The following is a 19,692-nucleotide window of genomic DNA, read 5'->3' as shown; positions in this document are numbered from 1 at the left end:
ATCATATTTAAATAATATTTATCATTTTCTAGATTTAATACAATTTAAATTTGGTAATTATCCAAATAATAAATCTTCAAATTTGAAATACAGTAAAAAAAAAAGGAAACCATAATCCGGTCGCATCACGTCGTGACCAGAAGTCTCTCACGTTGTCATTGCGATTAGGTTTCTTCAATTTCAATTTTTTTTTCTTCTTATTCAATTTCAAACAAGCACTTACATAAAATATGGATTAAGGGTGAATGTAATTATGAACCAATGGTTATGATACCCCTGTTGGGTTTTCTATGCATCAAATACACTTAAACTAGGTAGCATAAAAATCAAACTATGATATACCTAAGTGTACATGCACCCAAAGGATCTATGTCATTATACTAATTACAGCTACCCTATGAAAAGATAAAAACATAAAGAAGAAAACATACCTCTTATCTAGCCCTTGATTTCCATGCTAGAGATTTTGATCTTGTCCTCCTAGAAGTTGCGTGGATAAGAGGACCCAAACCAGAATCCCTCTAATGGTATCACACCCAATGAAATAAAAGAGTGGAATAAAAATAACTAGGATAATGGGTCAATTTCACAAACTGTAAGAGGGGTGAGGAATCGTCCCTATGGGGGAGGAAAAGGGTTAACGAAACTTCAAACCAAGGAACAATGAAGAAAGAAATCCCTAAGGCCCTATTTATAGCCTTGGATCCCTTCCTAGGTTTTGTACTCCTTCCCATGTGGGATAGGAGTCCAATAATGAAATTTACTCATTTCCCCATGTGGGATGGAGTGGTTTTCGTCCAACCCTAATGCCATAAGGGTTTTAGAACATTCATGATTAATCAACTATCTATTAATAAATATTCAACCCTTTAATTAATTAAACTGTAAATTTATTCCCAAAATGTTTTTCAATTTCTTTCTAATTAATTATTAACCTTAATAATTAAGAAACATATTTCTCATTTATTTATTTTATTCAATTTGGTTCTTGAGGGCAACCCAAAGGACCATGTTATTATTAGAAATATTATCAATAGTTAATGACCTTGAACACTCTTTTCAACAATTCTCATGTTCTTTTCTCTCTTTTTTTTATTACAGAATACAAATTATATTATAGAATCAAGGCTTCATGTTTCATTAATCCATAATGTGATTCCAGAACAGGCCAGCATGGAACGAATTTGAATTTTCACTTTTGAGTTTTCCATTATCTTTTATTCTCAGATATTTCATTAATTCATAATCTATAATCCATTACTTCTGGTTTATTGATTGTTCATTTGTAGTTGAGCCGTCACATATTTATAACAGTAAATATAGTAAAGGCTAAAGGGCTCCAAATTTTTGGTTCGCTTAGAGCTCCCAAACTCGTTGACCCGCCCCTGCTAGATCTGGACTTAGTCAAAAGGTCTAACTCAGTAACTATCAAGCGATCCTAAATAGGAAAAAAAAGATAGAAGAATATTTAAATTTTCTACTTTTTAATATATTTATAAATTTCAAATTTATTATGGATACTAGATTATGTTGGTTTATAAGCCTTTGTAGTGATGTGTTAATCATTAGGGAAAATGACGTATAGACCAATAATGTTTTTAGGGTTTACCCATTTAGCCACTTAATTTATTTTGTAGTTTAATAAGGGAACGAAGTATCTGTTACCTATCAATATAATCCCTTTCACCTATTGTAGTCGGTTTACATTGCCACATAAACCTAGCCTAACACGTAACAGATGACATGGCAAGAATTTAAAGCGTTGAACAACCGCAACGATGTCGTATTGAACGTGAATCGTAAGGAGCACGATTCGACTGTTCAGACGCCTCCATATAAAATCAAGACTTTCTTGACCTAAAATGGCACATCTGCAAACTTCATTACCCCAATTTCGTCTCTAAGTTTACTCCAAAATGCCTTCGGTCGGACATGCAGAACACAACTGGTCTCCAAACTTCCGCCATCACATGGATGAGAATCATTCCAATGGTGTAACCAACGCAGACATGGCCATCAATCTACTGCAATCCCAGATGGAACTGTCTCTTATACGGGAGGACTTCCAAGACTAGTTGCGTGAGCTCCGTCAGGCAGTTAATCGAGACTTGGATGCCATGAACCGTGAGGTTGATGACGTTCGCGCTGGTCAGTTGGATATCTCAAATCTCGTTGCTGATCTTAAAAATCATTTTGTTTCTCTGCAAGGAGCATATGTGAAGATGGTCTTCCAGCACAACAAACGTAAGAAGCTGAAGTATTGTACTGGGTTTGTTGGTGTTGTTACTGTGTCTGTGGTGACGTATATGTTCTTTAACTAAAAAAGGTTATGTAGGTTGAAGCATTTCAGTCCGCGGTTTGTGTTTTGGTGTGTTATTTTTGTTGTTTAGTGTCAATATTAGTAGTAGATGTTGTGTGTGTTGCTGGTAATAGTTTGTGATGTTGGTGCGTAGATTTGGTGGTGGTGTTGCCTGGGCTGCTGATGGTCATCGTTTGTTGATGAAGTTTTTTGTCGATGATCTTTGTAATAGGTTATTCAATAGCAGAAAGTGATGTAAACAAACCCATGGCTGAAATGTGTTTTAATATGTTATTATTAAAAAAAATTGTCTTACACCTATATCTGTATGTGTGCATGAAAGAAAGAAACATTTGGGGATTATATATGTTTCATTAACTTGTTCCCACGCCAATCATGTGGATGTCCATCGACTGGGATGGGACCACAAGCCAAAGCAAAATGAATATACCTTTTTTATGCCAATAGACATGGACCACAAATGGTGCAGTTTGGGAAAAGGGACAAAACTAAACAATACCTTTGCACACGAGGCATTGTGTCTGCTTGTCTGCAAAACCTTTTTTGGAAAAAAAAAAGGTTTTCTAAAGATGGACTTTTTTCATGTTGAATGGATTAAGTCACAACTACCCTGTTTTTTACAATGACTTAATTACCCCCACACCCAAAATGGTCAATTTACAATGACTTAATTACCCCCACACCCAAAATGGTCAATTTACAATGACTTAATTACCCCCACACCCAAAATGGTCAATTTACAATGACTTAATTACCCCCACACCCAAAATGGTTGATTGTTACAATGACTTAATTACCCCCACATCCAAAATGGTCAATTTACAATTACTTAATTAAACCACCGTAAATAAACATATTACCTCTACACTTTGGTTTACTTTGTAATGACTAAAATGCCCATAATACCCCTACATATTCGTGGCACGGGACAACAATAACATACCATATAACAACATACCACACAATAAAACAACATAGTAGACCATAATAGAACATACATAAATCATTTGTTTATTGCAACACACATTCATTACAAATAAAAAACAATTATCTAATTCAACTCCATGGCCGTTGCAAGACTGCTACCTTCACCTCCCACATTTTTTGCAAGCTTCATTTTAATGATTCTTTCTTACTTCTTCCGTGTATTAGGTGGTTTAACATGCCTAACTTGATGAACACGAGCATTGACCTTCACCCCTTCCTCCTGTCCATTGACTCCCACCATCCGCTCTTCCTTACCAGTCCTCTCCAAAGCATCACTAGCATCTACCATTACCTCATCATCCCCAACCCCTGTGGCAACGTTTACAGACTCCTGCGTAGGTATAAATTTTTGTTTCTTTGTTCCATTTTGTTTGGATGTCCCTACACCTTTACTACAAGTAGCCTTGTTTTGTCCTTTCTCTTTGCATATGCTACAAGAAACTTTCTTCCCTACCTTGGAGACGGTGTGTTTTCCCATCCGTTCAGAAGCATCCCTTCTTCTTTTTATGGTTGGCCTGCATGGCATACGTCTTTTCAATGGAGGCAAAGGGGGTATCAAGTCAGTAGAAGGCCACATATTTTTTCTATTCATCCCATGGATTGGCTGTTTGTAAGTATTATGGTAGAATGCAACCAAGTACATTGGATCTACGTATGGACCATCAGGTGTGATATTTAAGTAGGCTAAGGTGGCAACTGAGTGTACGCAGCCATATCCATTAAGTTGCCATAGCCTGCAGCTGCATTCCTTTTTTTCAACATGAACAATAAACGCCTCATCCATCTTCCTTGCCTCAAACTACATTCCCCCACAAGATATGACTTGCCAATGCCTACATAGATGAAAACTGTAAATATCATGTGATGTAAAGAATAAGGTACACATGTAATTGGACAAATGTACAAACCTTTACTCAGTCTAGAGCATATTCAACCGTATTCTGATATTTGGACAAACAGAATAACGATTCCATCCTTGACCGATTAGTTTCATAGTCACCATCCTTTGCATCACATATATACGAATGTCCTCTAACATGCTTATGATTGGTTTCTTCCGGGCATCCAAAAGCACACTATTAAAACTCTCTGAAAAACCATTCTCTACTGACTCACAAGAATTATGAACTCTAAAAAAAGCCAAAGACCAAGTCTTTGGATCTCTATCCATAAGATGCACAACTGCTTCCGGATTTAATTTTCCAATCTCTTTCATAACTTCATTAAATTGTGCTTCAGTTGTTGCCTTGCTCGCTTTCTAAAATAAATTTTCAAACTTGGCTCCACTAAATCTCTTTCTAAAATTCGCATAGATATGTATAGCAAACTGCCTATGTTCGGCTGCTGGAAATACTTCCTTTATTGCCTCAATCAAACCCTACATAAGTCACATTAATGTTTGAAATTAGAATAGCAATTACTAATTTTAGAACATGCAATAGTTTTGAACCATACCTTGTGTTGATCCGGAAGTAGAACCAAACCATGTCCATCATTCCAACATTGCAAATCTTCTAAAAGAGTTTCTATGAACCATTTCCAATTCTCTTTGTTTTCCACACAAAAAACCGCCCAAGCAATCAACAATATTCCATTGTTAGCATCTCTACCCACAATACAAAGCAACTCCCCTTGACAAAAACTTTTCAGAAAACAACCATCCAGGTTAATGATCCTCCTACATCCCCCCCCCCCCTTCATCCCTCTTTTACTGAAGCAAACCATGTATATCTTGCCGAAATAATTCTTACCATCAGGCATTGCATCAACACAAATTTTAACTGTGGATCCAGGATTTGATCTTCTAATCTCCTCACCATATGTGTGACAACCCGGAACTTCTATCCTGTACAATTGATCTGTATATCAATATTAAACTCGACTTTATCACCGTTTAACGCCATTTAAGGGTTTGATCAAGCGTTCTAAGCCTCGTACAATCAAAGGTTGGGTTCTAGGTCGAGTAATACCAAGTCATAGTACAACATTCGGGCCATACACTCTCTCGGGAGGAGTGTACGGCCATACACATGGGTGTGCGGCCGCACACCCACCCTTCAACCGTACACCCACCTCCATATAAAGGAGGAGACCCCCTTCATTCACTCTTTTTCCCTTTTGGCTGCACACTAATTTCTCTCTCTAGAATCTTCTCATAAGGACCCTCCAAAGGCTACAAAAACGTAAGTATTCTATCATCTAGCTTGTTATACTTGAAAGACTCTTAATCTAAGCCCCAAATCATCGAGTTTTCATCTTGTTCATCACCCCTTTGAGAGCATGTGTCATTGACTTCGGTAAGTCGTGGGACACCCATTTGCCCTTAGTCGAGTTTTCCTATAACAACAGTTACCATACCAGCATCAAGGTTGTGCCTTTCGAAGCCCTCTATGGTCGCAAGTGCAGATCCCCTCTGTGCTGGGCTGAGGTGGGCGACACACAACTAGCCAAGGGGCAAGTCCCTGACAGCACTCTCACTGGTCCAGAAATCATCCGCGAAACCACAGAAAAGATCATACAAATCCGAGAACAACTGAAAGCCTCACGAGATAGACAAAAGAGCTACGCCGATAAACGACGAAAACCCTTGGAGTTCCAGGTTGGAGACAGTCATCTGTTGAAGGTCTCGCCCTGGGAAGGCATGATACGCTTCGGAAAGCGTGGAAAACTAAATCCAAGATACATAGGACCCTTCGAGATCCTCGCTAGGATCGGTCCCGTAGCCTACAAACTTCGTTTACCGCAAGAACTTAGCAACATTCATCCTGTTTTCCACGTTTCGAATCTTAAGAAATGTGTAGCCGACGAAACCCTTACGATTCCTCTCGACGAGATTGAGATCAACAAGAACCTGAAATTTGTGGAAGAACCAGTCGAAATCATGGACAGAGAGATCAAACGAACAAAGCAAAGTCGCATCCCGATAGTGAAGGTTCGCTGGAATGCTAAGCGGGGACCTGAATTCACTTGGGAGCGCGAAGATCAGATGAAACAGATATATCCATATCTCGTTCCGAGTCCATAATTTGTATTTTTATGTTTGAATTTCAGGACGAAATTCCCTCTAACTGGGGGATGATGTGACAACCCGGAACTTCTATCCTATACAATTAATCTGTATATCAATATTAAACTCGACTTCTATCCCGTAGCTAAATCCCCATACCGATTAGCGCCAGTAGAAATGCAGGAGTTATCCAGTCAGCTCAATGAGCTGCTCAGCAAAGGATTCATCAGACCGAGTTCCTCACCCTGGGGAGCCCCGATCTTATTTGTGAAAAAGAAGGATGGATCCTTTCGGATGTGTATTGACTATCGCGAACTGAACAAGCTTACAGTAAAAAACCGTTACCCTATTCCTCGTATCGATGACCTCTTCGATCAACTTCAGGGAGCCAGTTACTTCTCCAAAATAGACCTAAGATCAGGGTACCATCAGTTGTGAGTTCACGAGAATGATGTGCCCAAGACAGCATTCCGAACTCGCTATGGACACTACGAATTTGTAGTAATGCCCTTTGCTCTAACCAACGCACCGGCGGTATTCATGGACCTGATGAATCGGGTGTGCCGTTCTTTCCTGGACAAGTTCGTAATTGTGTTCATCGACGATATACTTGTCTATTCCAGAAATGAGGAAGATCATCGACATCACTTGAGATCGGTGCTGGAAACCCTAAGGACAGAGAAGCTGTATGCGAAATTCTCCAAGTGCGAATTCTGGATTCGAAAAGTAACCTTGCTAGGTCACGTGGTAAGCGAGGAAGGCATACACGTGGACCCCTCCAAAATCAAAGCGATAGAGAACTGGTCAGCACCGAAGACGCCCACAGAAATCTGTAAATTCTTGGGTCTCGCTGGCTATTATCGTAGGTTTATCCAGAATTTCTCCAGAATTTCCAAACCCTTAACCACTCTGACTCAGAAAGGCGTACGCTTTTGTTGGAGTGAAAAACAAGACACTGCATTCCAAACATTGAAGCAGGCCCTGTGCAGCGCGCCTATCTTGTCTCTGCCCGAAGGGACGGAAGACTTCGTTGTCTACTGTGATGCATCCAATCATGCAACGGGGAAAAGTCATCGCTTATGCCTCAAGACAGTTGAAAGCACACGAAGTTAACTACACAACGCACGACCTGGAATTGGGAGCAGTGGTCTTCGCATTGAAGATGTGGAGACATTATCTCTACGGAACCAAGTGCACTATCTTCACTGACCATAAAATCCTGCAGCATATTTTCAAGCAGAAGGAGCTGAACATGAGATAACGGCGATGGGTTGAGCTACTCAGCGATTACGAGTGCAAAATACGCTACCATCCCGGCAAGGCCAATGTGGTGGCAGATGCCCTCAGCTGGAAGGAGTACTCAGGTCGTAGAATAAAGGCACTGACCATGACTATCCATTCCAATTTATCCGCGCAAATCAAGGAGGCTCAGCTGGAAACCTTAAAACCAGAGAACATGCCGGGTGAAGCCTTAATAGGAATGGAAAAGAACTTAGAAATCAAGGGAGACGGAGTCTACTATCTCATGGACCGGATCTGGACCCTAAAGTTCGGTGCTTACAGAGAGGTTGTAATGAACGAAGCTCACAAGACTAGATACTCCGTTCATCCAGGCACGGACAAGATGTACCTAGATCTCAAGAAACTGTATTGGTGGCCGAACATGAAAACGGAGATCGCTATCTTCGTGGGCAAGTGCCTGACTTGCGCCAAGGTGAAGGTCGAATATCAGAAGCCCTCAGGTCTACTCCACCAGCCGGATATACCTGAGTGGAAGTGGGAAAGGATTACTATGGATTTTATCACCAAATTACCTAAAGCTCCGAGTGGGTATGACGCCATCTGGGTAATAGTCGATCGATTGATGAAATCCGCTCACTTCCTACCAATCAAAGAAACTTTCAAAATGGAGAGACTCACACGAATCTACATCCAAGAGATAGTCCGACTGCACGGTGTGCCTGTGTCCATTATCTCCGATCGAGATAGCAGGTTCACCTCGAGATTTTGGCAGTCCCTGCAGAAAGCTCTTGGAACTAAGCTGGATATGAGCAGAGCTTACCATCCTCAAACAGATGAACAAAGTGAGAGAACCATCTAGGATTTGGAAGACATGTTGAGAGCATGTTTCATTGACTTCGGTAAGTCGTGGGACACCCAATTTCCCTTAGTCGAGTTTTCCTATAACAACAATTACCATACCAACATCAAGGCTGTGCCTTTCAAAGACCTCTATGGTCGCAAGTGCAGATCCCCTCTGTGCTGGGCTGAGGTGGGCGACACGCAACTAACCAAGGGGCAAGTCCCTGACAGCACTCTCACTGGTCCAGAAATCATCCACGAAACCACAGAAAAGATCATACAAATTCGAGAACGACTGAAAGCCTCACGAGATAGACAAAAGAGCTACGCCGATAAACGACGAAAACCCTTGGAGTTCCAGGTTGGAGACCGTGTTCTGTTGAAGGTTTCGCCCTGGAAAGGCATGATACGCTTCGGAAAGCGTGGAAAGCTAAATCCAAGATACATAGTACCCTTCGACATCCTCGCTAGGATCGGTCCCGTAGCCTACAAACTTCGTTTACCGCAAGAACTTAGCAACATTCATCCTGTTTTCCACGTTTCGAATCTTAAGAAATGTGTAGCCGACGAAACCCTTACGATTCCTCTCGACGAGATTGAGATCAACAAGAACCTGAACTTTGTGGAAGAACCAGTCGAAATCATGGATAGAGAGATCAAATGAACAAAGCAAAGTCACATCCCGATAGTGAAGGTTCGCTGGAATGCTAAGCGGGGACCTGAATTCACTTGGGAGCGCGAAGATCAGATGAAACAGAAATATCCACATCTCTTTCCGAGTCCATAATTTGTATTTTTATGTTTGAATTTCGGGACGAAATTCCCTCTAACGGGGGGATGATGTGACAACCCGGAACTTCTATCCTGTACAATTGATCTGTATATCAATATTAAACTCGACTTTATCACCTTTTAACGCCGTTTAAGGGTTTGATCAAGCGTTCTAAGCCTCGTACAATCAAAGGTTAGGTTCTAGGTCGAGTAATACCACGTCATAGTACAACATTCGGGCCATACACTCTCTCGGGAGGAGTGTACGGCCGTACACATGAGTGTGCGGCCGCACACCCACCCCTCAACCGTACACCCACCTTCATATAAAGGAGGAGACCCCCTTCATTCACTCTTTTTCCCTTTTGGCTGCACACTACTTTCTCTCTCTAGAATCTTCACATAAGGACCCTCCAAAGGCTTCAAAAACGTAAGTATTCTGTCATCTAGCTTGTTATACTTGAAAGAATCTTAATCTAAGCCCTAAATCATCGAGTTCTCATCTTGTTCATCACCCCTTTGAAGGTGTACGGCCTCACACCTTCATAAGGTGGCCGTACACACCTTAAAGACTCTCCAAGGTGAGATTTTGGCCTCCATCTGCTAGTTAGACTTGGTATTGGCTTCGAAACACCTGAAAATCGACATTTTGGGCATGAATGAAGAGTGTACGCCGCACACCCCTCTGTACGGCCGCACACTCCCTTGTATGACCGCACACACATCCTCTTGGCCATACACCCACTTTGATACTCATTTTTGGCCTCAAACTTGCAATAACACTCAGTTTGGGACCTAGAACACTCATTAGATGCTTGTAGGACCTTGGAAACACCTCAAAACACTCCCCATCATGAGTGTACGGCCGTACACTCATGGGCCGTACACCCATGGCCGTACACACCCAAAGGGTGGCCGTACACCTCCCTCGTTCGATCATATAAGGTCCCGACACTTAGTTCAAGCATTTCCAGGTCCTTAGGGTGGTTTCCCGTCATGTTTAGTCATGAAACACCCTAATTCTAACACACATATGTGTTACCATATGTTAATAGGATCCACTTGCGTACGAAACACCAGTTGACACTCAGCATCCACACCGATCATACGCTCGAATCCTACATCAATCTGTGAGTTCATACCCCTACGCTTTTCCGAGTTTTTCATGTTTTTAGGGGAATACAAGCAAAAGTACAAGGAAACTTGTGCTCAAAGATTTATTATTTTGTATAAAATAATTATATGTTCAGTATGCTTTTAATACAGAAAACAGTTTTACTAAACGATTAAGAAATCAACTCGTAGAAACAGTTTTCAAAACTAAAGCAAGGAACTTGTGAATCTTGTCATAAAATGTGATATTTTACAAAGGATTCATACAAAACATAAACAGGATTTTCGGTATTATGACATGCAAATTGTTTGTCTAAAGTTGGAGACATGTCCTTGGTAACACTCCCACCGGATTCGAGAGTGTAGGACTAGCATTTGTAACCAGAATCTCTTGTAGGGAGAGCGTGACTATTATGTATAGATCTATACGGGATTGACTATCCCGCACCTCGCTGCTAGCTACAGTTGGACCGTCAGGTCTACAGGTGACAAAGTCATAAAAGATACTGGCCCCGTTACGTGCCATATCAAGTCCAAGTACGGTTACGACACTCGCAACCTAGATAACAGAATTTACTTTTGTAATAATGAAACAAGTGAACTAACCTCAAAGTAATAACCGATTTGATTACTAGAGGGTATTAATAATACCCTTAGGATTTAGTTCACCACTTATTTATTAGTTTTATTTATGTAAAAAGGCTAATACACCTCACAGAGAAAAAACAGGGTTTTTCAAGGAAACTACATCTAACGATACAAGTATGGTAGATACGTGTACACCTCAGACAACAACAGATAACCAACTATAAACTTTTAAGGAAAATATAGGATTTTCCTGGGATAACTCAACCTTACATAAACAAGCTGTTAAACAAATAACGAATGCATAATCAAACAACTTTCATAAGAAAATATAGGATTTTCTTGGGAAACACTTTTCAAAGGATGAAGGAAACATTTCTTTCACCAGAACTAAACGCTTATGAACTCACTAGCTTTATGCTGATATTTTAAAACTGCTTGTATTCTCAGGGCAACAATAGACAGGTACTCTTGCCAACTTTTGGAGAAGACGGAGCATTTTGGAGTCACGTCTTTTACTTTTGTTACATACTGTTATGAACAAACTATGTTTTCAAACAATGTAAATATTCAAATTATAATGTAATGGTTGTGTTTACTTCACTTGCTATGATACAACCGTGGTGATACTACGCATGACGTCACCCGCCCCCGGACGTTTCCGCCGTCGGTTCCGACGGTTCGGGGGTGTGACAGATTGGTATCAGAGCTATTGTTTATAGTGAACTAAGTATACCGAACCGTACATGGTATACAACTATAAACACTAAGGGGCCGAAGTGCTCTGAACTAAAAGTATACTTTTAAAATATAAGTATTTTTACAAAAAGTATACAAGTATACCAACGTACCAGAAACAGTATCATGAGTAGAACAAAACAAAAGTATTTGGATATTGGACATCGTGGTTAAACTTAGGCAGTTATGTAATCATGTCTAGGATCAATATAGTCTGATCAACTATATTCATTCGAGACATGACCAACATGTGCTTGGGAGTGACTGTGGTATTGCAACAGGCCTAAAACTTACCTAGTATCCATAAAACAAAGTATCAGAAGAACAAAACATGCAACTTAAAATAATGTAGGAGTATTTTAGCCAGAGCCGAATACATTGTAGAAATTCATTTCTAGTGTTGCTACCTATTCGTTTCTTAGCGATAACTTACTTGCATTAGTAACCTTTATTTGCTTATCGCTTGGTAGAACACTTTATTATCAGGATGGGATATATTTTGTTTCATATATCTTGAGGACTTACCATCCACTTCTTCCTGGTTCTTTCTAGAACAAGATGCCTCTCCGAAGAAGACCCATCAGAAGAAATGACAACACTCCACCACCACCACCCCCTCAGTTCGATCCTGTTATGTTCTAGGCAGCTGTTACTGCTGCTGTGGCTGCCGCGATGTCACAGATTAATCCTGGCGGATCTGGCGGGCAGGGAGGTGGTACTCATCCCCAAAATCATGAAGGTGGTCAGGTACACCAGAATGAGTGTTCCTATAAGGACTTTATGAACACGAAACCCACATCTTTCGACGGCAAGTGAGGGGTTATTGCCCTGAACCAATGGCTCGAGAAGATCGAATCCATTTTCGAAATCTGTTCCTGTTCTGAAGCCAACAAAGTAAAATTCGCCGCTTGAACTTTGGCCAATAGAGCACTGACCTGGTGGAATGGTCGAGTCGAATCCCTAACCCTGCCAGTGGCAAATGCTATGGGATGGGAGAGCTTGAAAGAGCTCATGCTTGCTGAATACTGCCCACAGGGCGAGATGCAGAAACTGGAGCACGAGCTATGGAACTTGAAGATGAAGGAATCCGAAATTGCTGCCTACACTTCTAGGTTTGAAGACCTAGCACTTCTTTGCCCGGGAATGGTCACCCCGAAAAGCAAGAAGATAGAGAGATGCATTTGGGGACTGACACAACCCACCAAAGGAAATGTCTTGGCTGCTAGGCCAAACACCTTTGACAGCGCTAAGTGTCTGGCGCAGACTCTCATAGATCACGGAGTTGATCTTGATAATGCGACAGCCGCTCTTGATCCAGCAAAGGTGAGTGATGAGACAAGAAAATTCTGGAAGCATCGAAAGGGCCAGCCTTCGCAGGAGCCCTCAAAGAAATAGCAAACGGTGGCGGTTCACGTTGCTACTACTCCTGCCCCTGCCCCTGCCATTCAAACACCTACCAGTAGATATGCTGGTACCCTTCCTCGGTGCGACAAGTGTAACTATCATCATAATCTCGGCCCATGCTGAGAAATGTCGTGCACCAGCTGTGGCAAAAAGGGGCACACAGCTCGAGTTTGCAAAACACCAGTACAACCAACCAATCAGGCATCTGGAGCAGGCGTCGGTCAAGCTTGTTATGGTTGTGGAGATGTCGGGCACTACAAGAGAAACTGCCCCAAGGCAACAACAACAGGTAGCACAGGGAGAGTACTAACGATGAGGCAAGAGGAGGCAGTCGCTGATCCCACAGTTGTTTCGGGTACGTTCCTCCTCGACAACTCTTATGCATGCATTCTTTTCGATTCTGGTGCGGAGAGAAGTTTTATTAGCCATGCATTCAAACATCTCCTAAAACATAAACCTCAACCACTAACTGAAACATTTACCGTCGAGATGGCTAACGGTGAGAAAGAGAGCACTAATGATATATACGTAGGCTGTACCCTTACCTTGAACGATCATTCTTTTCCTATCGACCTTATGCCAGTTTCCATAAAAAGCTTTGATGTTATCATCGGCATGGATTGGTTCAGCCCCAATCATGCTGATATCCTTTGTTACGAAAAAGCTATTCGTCTCAATCTTTCCTCTAATGAAACTCTCGTAATTTATGTGACAACTGTCAATTCAGGTCATTCTCGGACTCATGCATCTTTATAATAACCATTCATGCACATCATGCCATGGCCTAGTAGTATAAATTAGGTCAAAATCTTGCATAAACTAGGATCCATCTAAGACCTAGGGCTAATATACTTGACACTTACGATTCTAGTAAGTTGCTTAACTACAATAGGAAATGCCAATGCTATAATTTGAATGAAACTTTCAAGCTTTGTTATAATTGAAAAAGGGTATAAAACCCTAAAAATAAATTAAAATATTCTAATTATACTTCATTATGATGATGAACATCAAACAATATTCCAAAAACCCTAAAGAGCCCAAAATCCAAATTTATAAGTCTTAAAGCTTAAAAACTATAAAATTTGGCTATCAACTTCCAAATATCAAATTTTATTAATCAAATTATGGATTATACCAATGAAATAGAAATATAAATTATCATGCATTAATCATAATTAATTAGTTAAAAACAAGATTTTTAAATAAATCAAAAATTGCTTAAAGAATCACTTTTATAAAAATTAGATTTTTATAAAAACTATTGGAGGGAATTTTATAAAATTTGAAATTAGGAGAGAGGAGGCCTAATGCATGATAGAGCCAGCCATTCTCCCCTCCCCATGCACTCTCTCTTCCCAAAACTCAATCATTAGACTTAAACCCTCACTCTACCTCTTCTCTCTTCACTCTCTCACACTCCACCCTCCTAACACATAAACTCTCTTCCTTTCTCTCTCTAACCCACGAAATTTCTCTCATTCCTCTGCCAAATTTCGAGATTTTGAAGACCTTGAAGTGCTCTTACTTCCCTCAAGATCAAAACCAAGGTAAACAACAACATCTTCTCCCATAGTTTCATGATTCTACTTCCTCTTCTTCTTAGTTTTCTCTTCTTTTCGGATTCTATGCCTTTCCATGGCTAGAAATCTTTATTTTTCCCTTGTGATTTGTAGATTCTCACCATAACACAATGCATGTGTTTGAAATGGTGAAAATCCGGGATCAAACCCATGCAAGGAGTGAAAATGATGCACATATGTTTATGTGACTTCAAAAACAAGTATTACATCTTCTTCTCCATTTCTTTTGTGTTCTTGCATGATCAAAAGCATTTAAACCATTTCTAGTACATCTTGGATGCTCATTCACTCCATGCATGTGCTAGAAATCGGACCTTATCAAAGGCATGCATGATGTTCTTGTCAAAATGTCCTAAGGATGCACTCAAAGCAAACATGCAATCTGCCAGATTACTTTATTCAGCTTTGAACGACCATATCTCGGTCATTACTTAACCAAATCATGATATTCTTTTTGTATTGGATAGTTCCATGCGTTAACTTTCGAACCCAACTGGTCTCACTGTAAAATATTAAATATCCGATTTTTGGCAATTTTTACAAAATGGTTGCGCAAACAGCTCTTTTTCTATGATCACCATTTTTGCCTTGCATGATCAATGGCCTTAAACCCAACCATAAATCTGGGGAAAAATACTTTAGAAACTTAACATATCCAGTGAATGATGGTTGAAATATCGTGGCTTAAAACCCCACAGAATGTGCTTCATAAATTCATGAACTTCAGCCACATTTACATCTCATGCACCATTGCATGCAACATTTCTTATCTTGTTTGGGTTCAATACCCCTATTTTCCTTCTGAATAAAATTTGAACATTTTTCCTTTTGAAAGCCCTCACATGCATGTGATAATCTGTAAAATACCAAGAGCTTTTATTATTTCTTTGATTTATTAAAATTATTGCTAGAAACCAAGGGCATAAATCACATAAAATACTTCCGGAGGTCTATAAATCCGGAATAAATTCATGGATGACCCTTATGGTGAATAATGACCCCTCACTAAATTTCATCAATTTTTGTTTCTTTTTGGTATGATTTCGATTTTCTTTTTGTCTGAGTATAATAAATCACAAAACCACTTTAGAGAGTGTGAAAATTGTATCTAACAATTTTCGTAGCCCTCACCTGTGGTGGGTGACTCAGAACAATAATTTCAGAATTTTTCATCATGCCTTACTATTTTTCCCAATTTTTGGTAATTATAATGGCCTAAAAATAGGAAAAATAGTTCTGATTATCCAAAATTCATGAAACTTTACCAGAACATCATGTTGTACAGTAGGAGGTTACATAAAAATTTTGATGATTTTTCTCTACTGTAAACTATTTTTCTCCTATTTTCTAAAGTTAAATACACTTAAATACACATAAATACCCAAAATCGGATTATACAATATGAAAACCACTTTTGGTATTTTTCCCATGTTACTTATACTGTAAATGATGTTACAAAAATTTTTGGTAATTTATTTTAACTGTTTAATATTATTTCTTCAATTAATGATTATTTAAAGGAATAAAACAAGGAAAAATAGAAATACCCACTGAAAAATATCTTTTATATTTTTCCCAGCCTAGTTATGTATAATAACAGTTAAATAAAAAGTTTGGGTAATTTTGGAAACTGTTTTCTATTTATTTCAATTTTTATTGGAATAAATGCTCAAAAATCATAAAATATAATTAAACAGCTTGGAAATCCAGTTTTATATTTTTCCCAGCTTAGTATTGTGTAGTAACAGTTAAATAAAAAGTTTGAGAATTTTTATCATTTGAATGCTATTTTTCGTGAATTTATGTTGTTATGAAGACTTAAAATTTTGAAAAATAGTTAACCATATCAAAAATTCAAGGAAAATTTTCTGGAAAACCTCTATTGTATTTACAATGAAAATACAAGGTTTGACAATTTTTGGAAACTGTTTGATAATATTTTACATTTTTAGGAATGTAAAACACCTTAAATGTGTAGAAATACCTTTAATTTATATTACTAAATCTGAAAAATTAATATTCCAAAGTTGTAATTAATCGCATAGCGTGTACAATTTCATCATTTCAGAAAAAGTGTAACCAATTAATATAAAAACCGATATTAAAACATAAATTTGGCATTTCTCTATATGTAGAGTTTAGTATATTAGCATTAGATTTCGACATGGAAACTCACTAGTGTGTGTTTGATGTCGTAGGATCCCGGTAGTAAGACGTTGGTGCATTCCGAGGCACCACTTGTATCTACTTGAAACATTGTGAGTATTCACGCACTCCCCTATTTTCAGTTTTTATGTTTTGGGGTGGAAAAGCATGTCCAGAAAAACTATTATGTGCATGTTGTATTTAAATTGAATTGTATCAAATACGATTGCTATTGTATTGCTATGTTTCTTTATGTATGTCTATGCAACACGGAACATGAGCACTTATCGTACTAAGGCCCTTCCCTTATCTCTAACCATTAACTCTTTGAGCCAATGGTCATTATGGATAGCGCTATTAGGAATTGACAACTCCTCACTCGCCCTATTGCTGGAGTGCATGATACCATATTCATCTATGGAACGATAAGCATAGATCTCGATAGGGCTTCAGTCATAGGTTTGGTTGAGACTCATTGTTTGCTCATATACATACAAACTCGTTTCTCGTTATAGCAATAATCTTGTATTCATTAATAGCAATCAACTTTGTTTATCATCAAAGCAATGTACTTGTATTTACGAAAAGCCTTATTCCAAGCTCGATTTTATAAACTTGTGAACTCACCAACTATTTTCATAGTTGACGCTCGTTTTACATGCTTTTTCAGGAAATAATTAGTAAGTGGATATAAAGATTCATCATCATAGAGCATGCTGCATCGTGTTGAAGTTAATTGTGGAGTTTTTTTTGAACAATGTTATTTTGGAAAAACTTGTATTTTGTTTCTTTTGAAGCTATGGGTTGTAAACTTTTAAATACTGCTATGGTCATGTATCATTATCTTTTGCAATGAAACCGTTATCGCTGTCATACCTTGCGTTTCCGCTTTAGCGGGGTGTGACAGAAGTGGTATCAGAGCTAAAGTTATAGAGAACATCAGTTTTCCTTTAAGAAAACACAACCTATAACCAAAACTTATAAAAATTCTTTTACATCAAACATATTACTAATATAATTAGGTCGGGAATTGTATCGTTGGACCTCAATTAAACATAGCCTGATCACCTATGTTTAATTAAGGAAAGATTTATACAAAGCTTGAGCTAATTATAATGGGAATATGTTCAACAAAATTTTTGAGAAAACTTTATTTCAAAAATTCAAAAAGGTTAATTTTGGTGTGTGTAAGCATTGCATATTATAGGCATGCATTGTCATTTATTTCATATCTCATTGAATATATGTCTCAGTCCACTATGTCGACATCGTCATCTTCCCGCGCTGCCGCCTCAGCCGATGAGTCCGGCTACGTCACTATTATCCCTCGACGAAATCCCCCCGCCTCGGTAGAAGAAGACCCATCGGAGGATACGGAAGATACAGGAAATTCGGTGGAGATCAGCAATGACAACGCCCCGAGTCAACGACACGAGGCATCGCCTTCATCGGTGTTGCCACAGCCACCACTTTATGGACTTCGCATTCGGAGGACGGCGAGGAAGAGTGTTCCCATCCCAGGAAGGATAGCCACCAGCACAGCAGGACTTGGCACGGCAGGACCTAGCGGGGTAGGACCCAGCGTTGCAGGACCGAGAGCACCCTCACCACAGCAAGTCATAGGGATACCTGTCAGACAGCCAGGTATGACCCCGAAGGAGTCCCGAAGATTGCAGTCGATAGCAGCGGGCCTACGTCACAGTCTCGCTGTGATAGCTGGACATCGGGAAGTTTTGGATGAAGTCGTGACAGGAATGGAAATCCTGTTTCAGCATTCGATGGAGACTGCTGACACTGCTAGTACTGCTAGACGAGTGGCATGTCGTGCGATGACCGCATATTATGTGCTTGTTGGGCTATTACTGATTGTGGTGTTGATGTTTCTTGTTGGGATAGCGATTAGTGTTTGGTTCTTATTTCAGTATTTTAATTTATTTTGTCATGAAATGAAAACCCATGTTGGGTGTCTTTTGGGAAAAACATTTGAAACTTTATTTTGGATTTGATGTATTGGTTTGGTTTTTAAAGACAATGTCAAATGGTAATGAAGAATTTTATTTTATGTTTGAAAACTTTTACTATGAGGTCAAACCCTAGAATTTATTTGGTAAATGGTCGAATAAAGAGATTTTTCTCTTCTTTTCTTTCTAAAATATATATGCCTAGTATTAATGCAAACCAATGATTTGACAACACTTACGGTTTTCAAAATAGTAGTGAACTAAATATTATACATTATTTTATGTATTTATACGTATTTCTTCTCCTGTGTAATAGAACCATGTCAGGAAGGCCTAATCGCGGGCGCCCACAGAACGAAACACCCGATGTTGCTCAAATTGTAGCACAACAACTCATGGAAGCAATCCCAAACATTGTTACTCAAGTAACTGCAGGACTTAATGCTAACCAAGGAAGTAGTGGAGGAAACCGGGGAAACAATGAAAGAGAATGCAACTACAAGTCCTTTATGGCCTGTAAACCTAAGGAATTCCACGGAAAGGAAGGTGCAGTCGGGTTGCTGAAATGGATTGACAGCATGGACTCGGTCCTTCACATTAGCAAATGTCTCGAACGCAACAAAGTGGAGTATGCAACTTGTCTACTCCAAGATAGGGCATTAACCTGGTGGAATACCCTAGTGCAAACCCGAGGCCGTACAGCAGCACATCAACTAACTTGGGAAGACCTAAAGAAGCTGCTGATAGAGGAGTATTGTCCCAAGGATGAACTTCAAAAGCTTGAATCTGAATTCTGGAACCATTCTATGGTTGGAACACAAATAGAGAAGTACACAGTCCGATTTCATGAACTAGCAAAACTAGTTCCTCACATGGTTACTCCTGAGGAGAAACGGGTAGATCGTTACATCTGGGGTCTGGCACTAGAGATTCGGGGAATGGTTACTTCAGCAAATCCAACTACTATTCAGAGTGCAGTAAGTCTAGCAAATCGAC

The 19,692-nt window shown here is 39.4% G+C and overlaps 1 protein-coding gene across 1 annotated transcript; it reads right to left on the bottom strand.

Annotated features, from left to right (window-relative positions):
* Positions 1 to 3,452: 3,452 nt before the first annotated feature.
* LOC145105503 (uncharacterized) lies at positions 3,453 to 5,068 on the bottom strand. The gene is made up of 5 exons (XM_079042597.1): positions 5,059 to 5,068; positions 4,763 to 4,938; positions 4,662 to 4,685; positions 4,266 to 4,565; positions 3,453 to 4,106 (listed from the first exon to the last, which is right to left on the bottom strand). The coding sequence occupies exons 1-5, from the start codon at positions 5,066 to 5,068 to the stop codon at positions 3,453 to 3,455; spliced, it is 1,164 nt and encodes a 387-aa protein (XP_078898723.1).
* Between the last annotated feature and the right edge of the window lie 14,624 nt (positions 5,069 to 19,692).

This window comes from Lactuca virosa, chromosome 4 (genome assembly GCF_052849685.1).
Source record: "Lactuca virosa cultivar CGN04683 chromosome 4, Lactuca_virosa_CGN04683_v6, whole genome shotgun sequence".
Taxonomy (NCBI): domain Eukaryota; kingdom Viridiplantae; phylum Streptophyta; class Magnoliopsida; order Asterales; family Asteraceae; genus Lactuca; species Lactuca virosa.
Note: the sequence above shows the minus strand (reverse complement) of the source record. Positions and strands in the feature narration are given on the sequence as shown.

Coding starts and splice junctions, on each gene's coding strand:
- LOC145105503 (XM_079042597.1), bottom strand. Junction 4,686..4,762: donor TACTTCCGGATCAACACAAG/GTATGGTTCAAA, acceptor TGACTTATGTAG/GGTTTGATTGAGGCAATAAA. Junction 4,107..4,265: donor AAGGATGGAATCGTTATTCT/GTTTGTCCAAAT, acceptor GGGGGAATGTAG/TTTGAGGCAAGGAAGATGGA.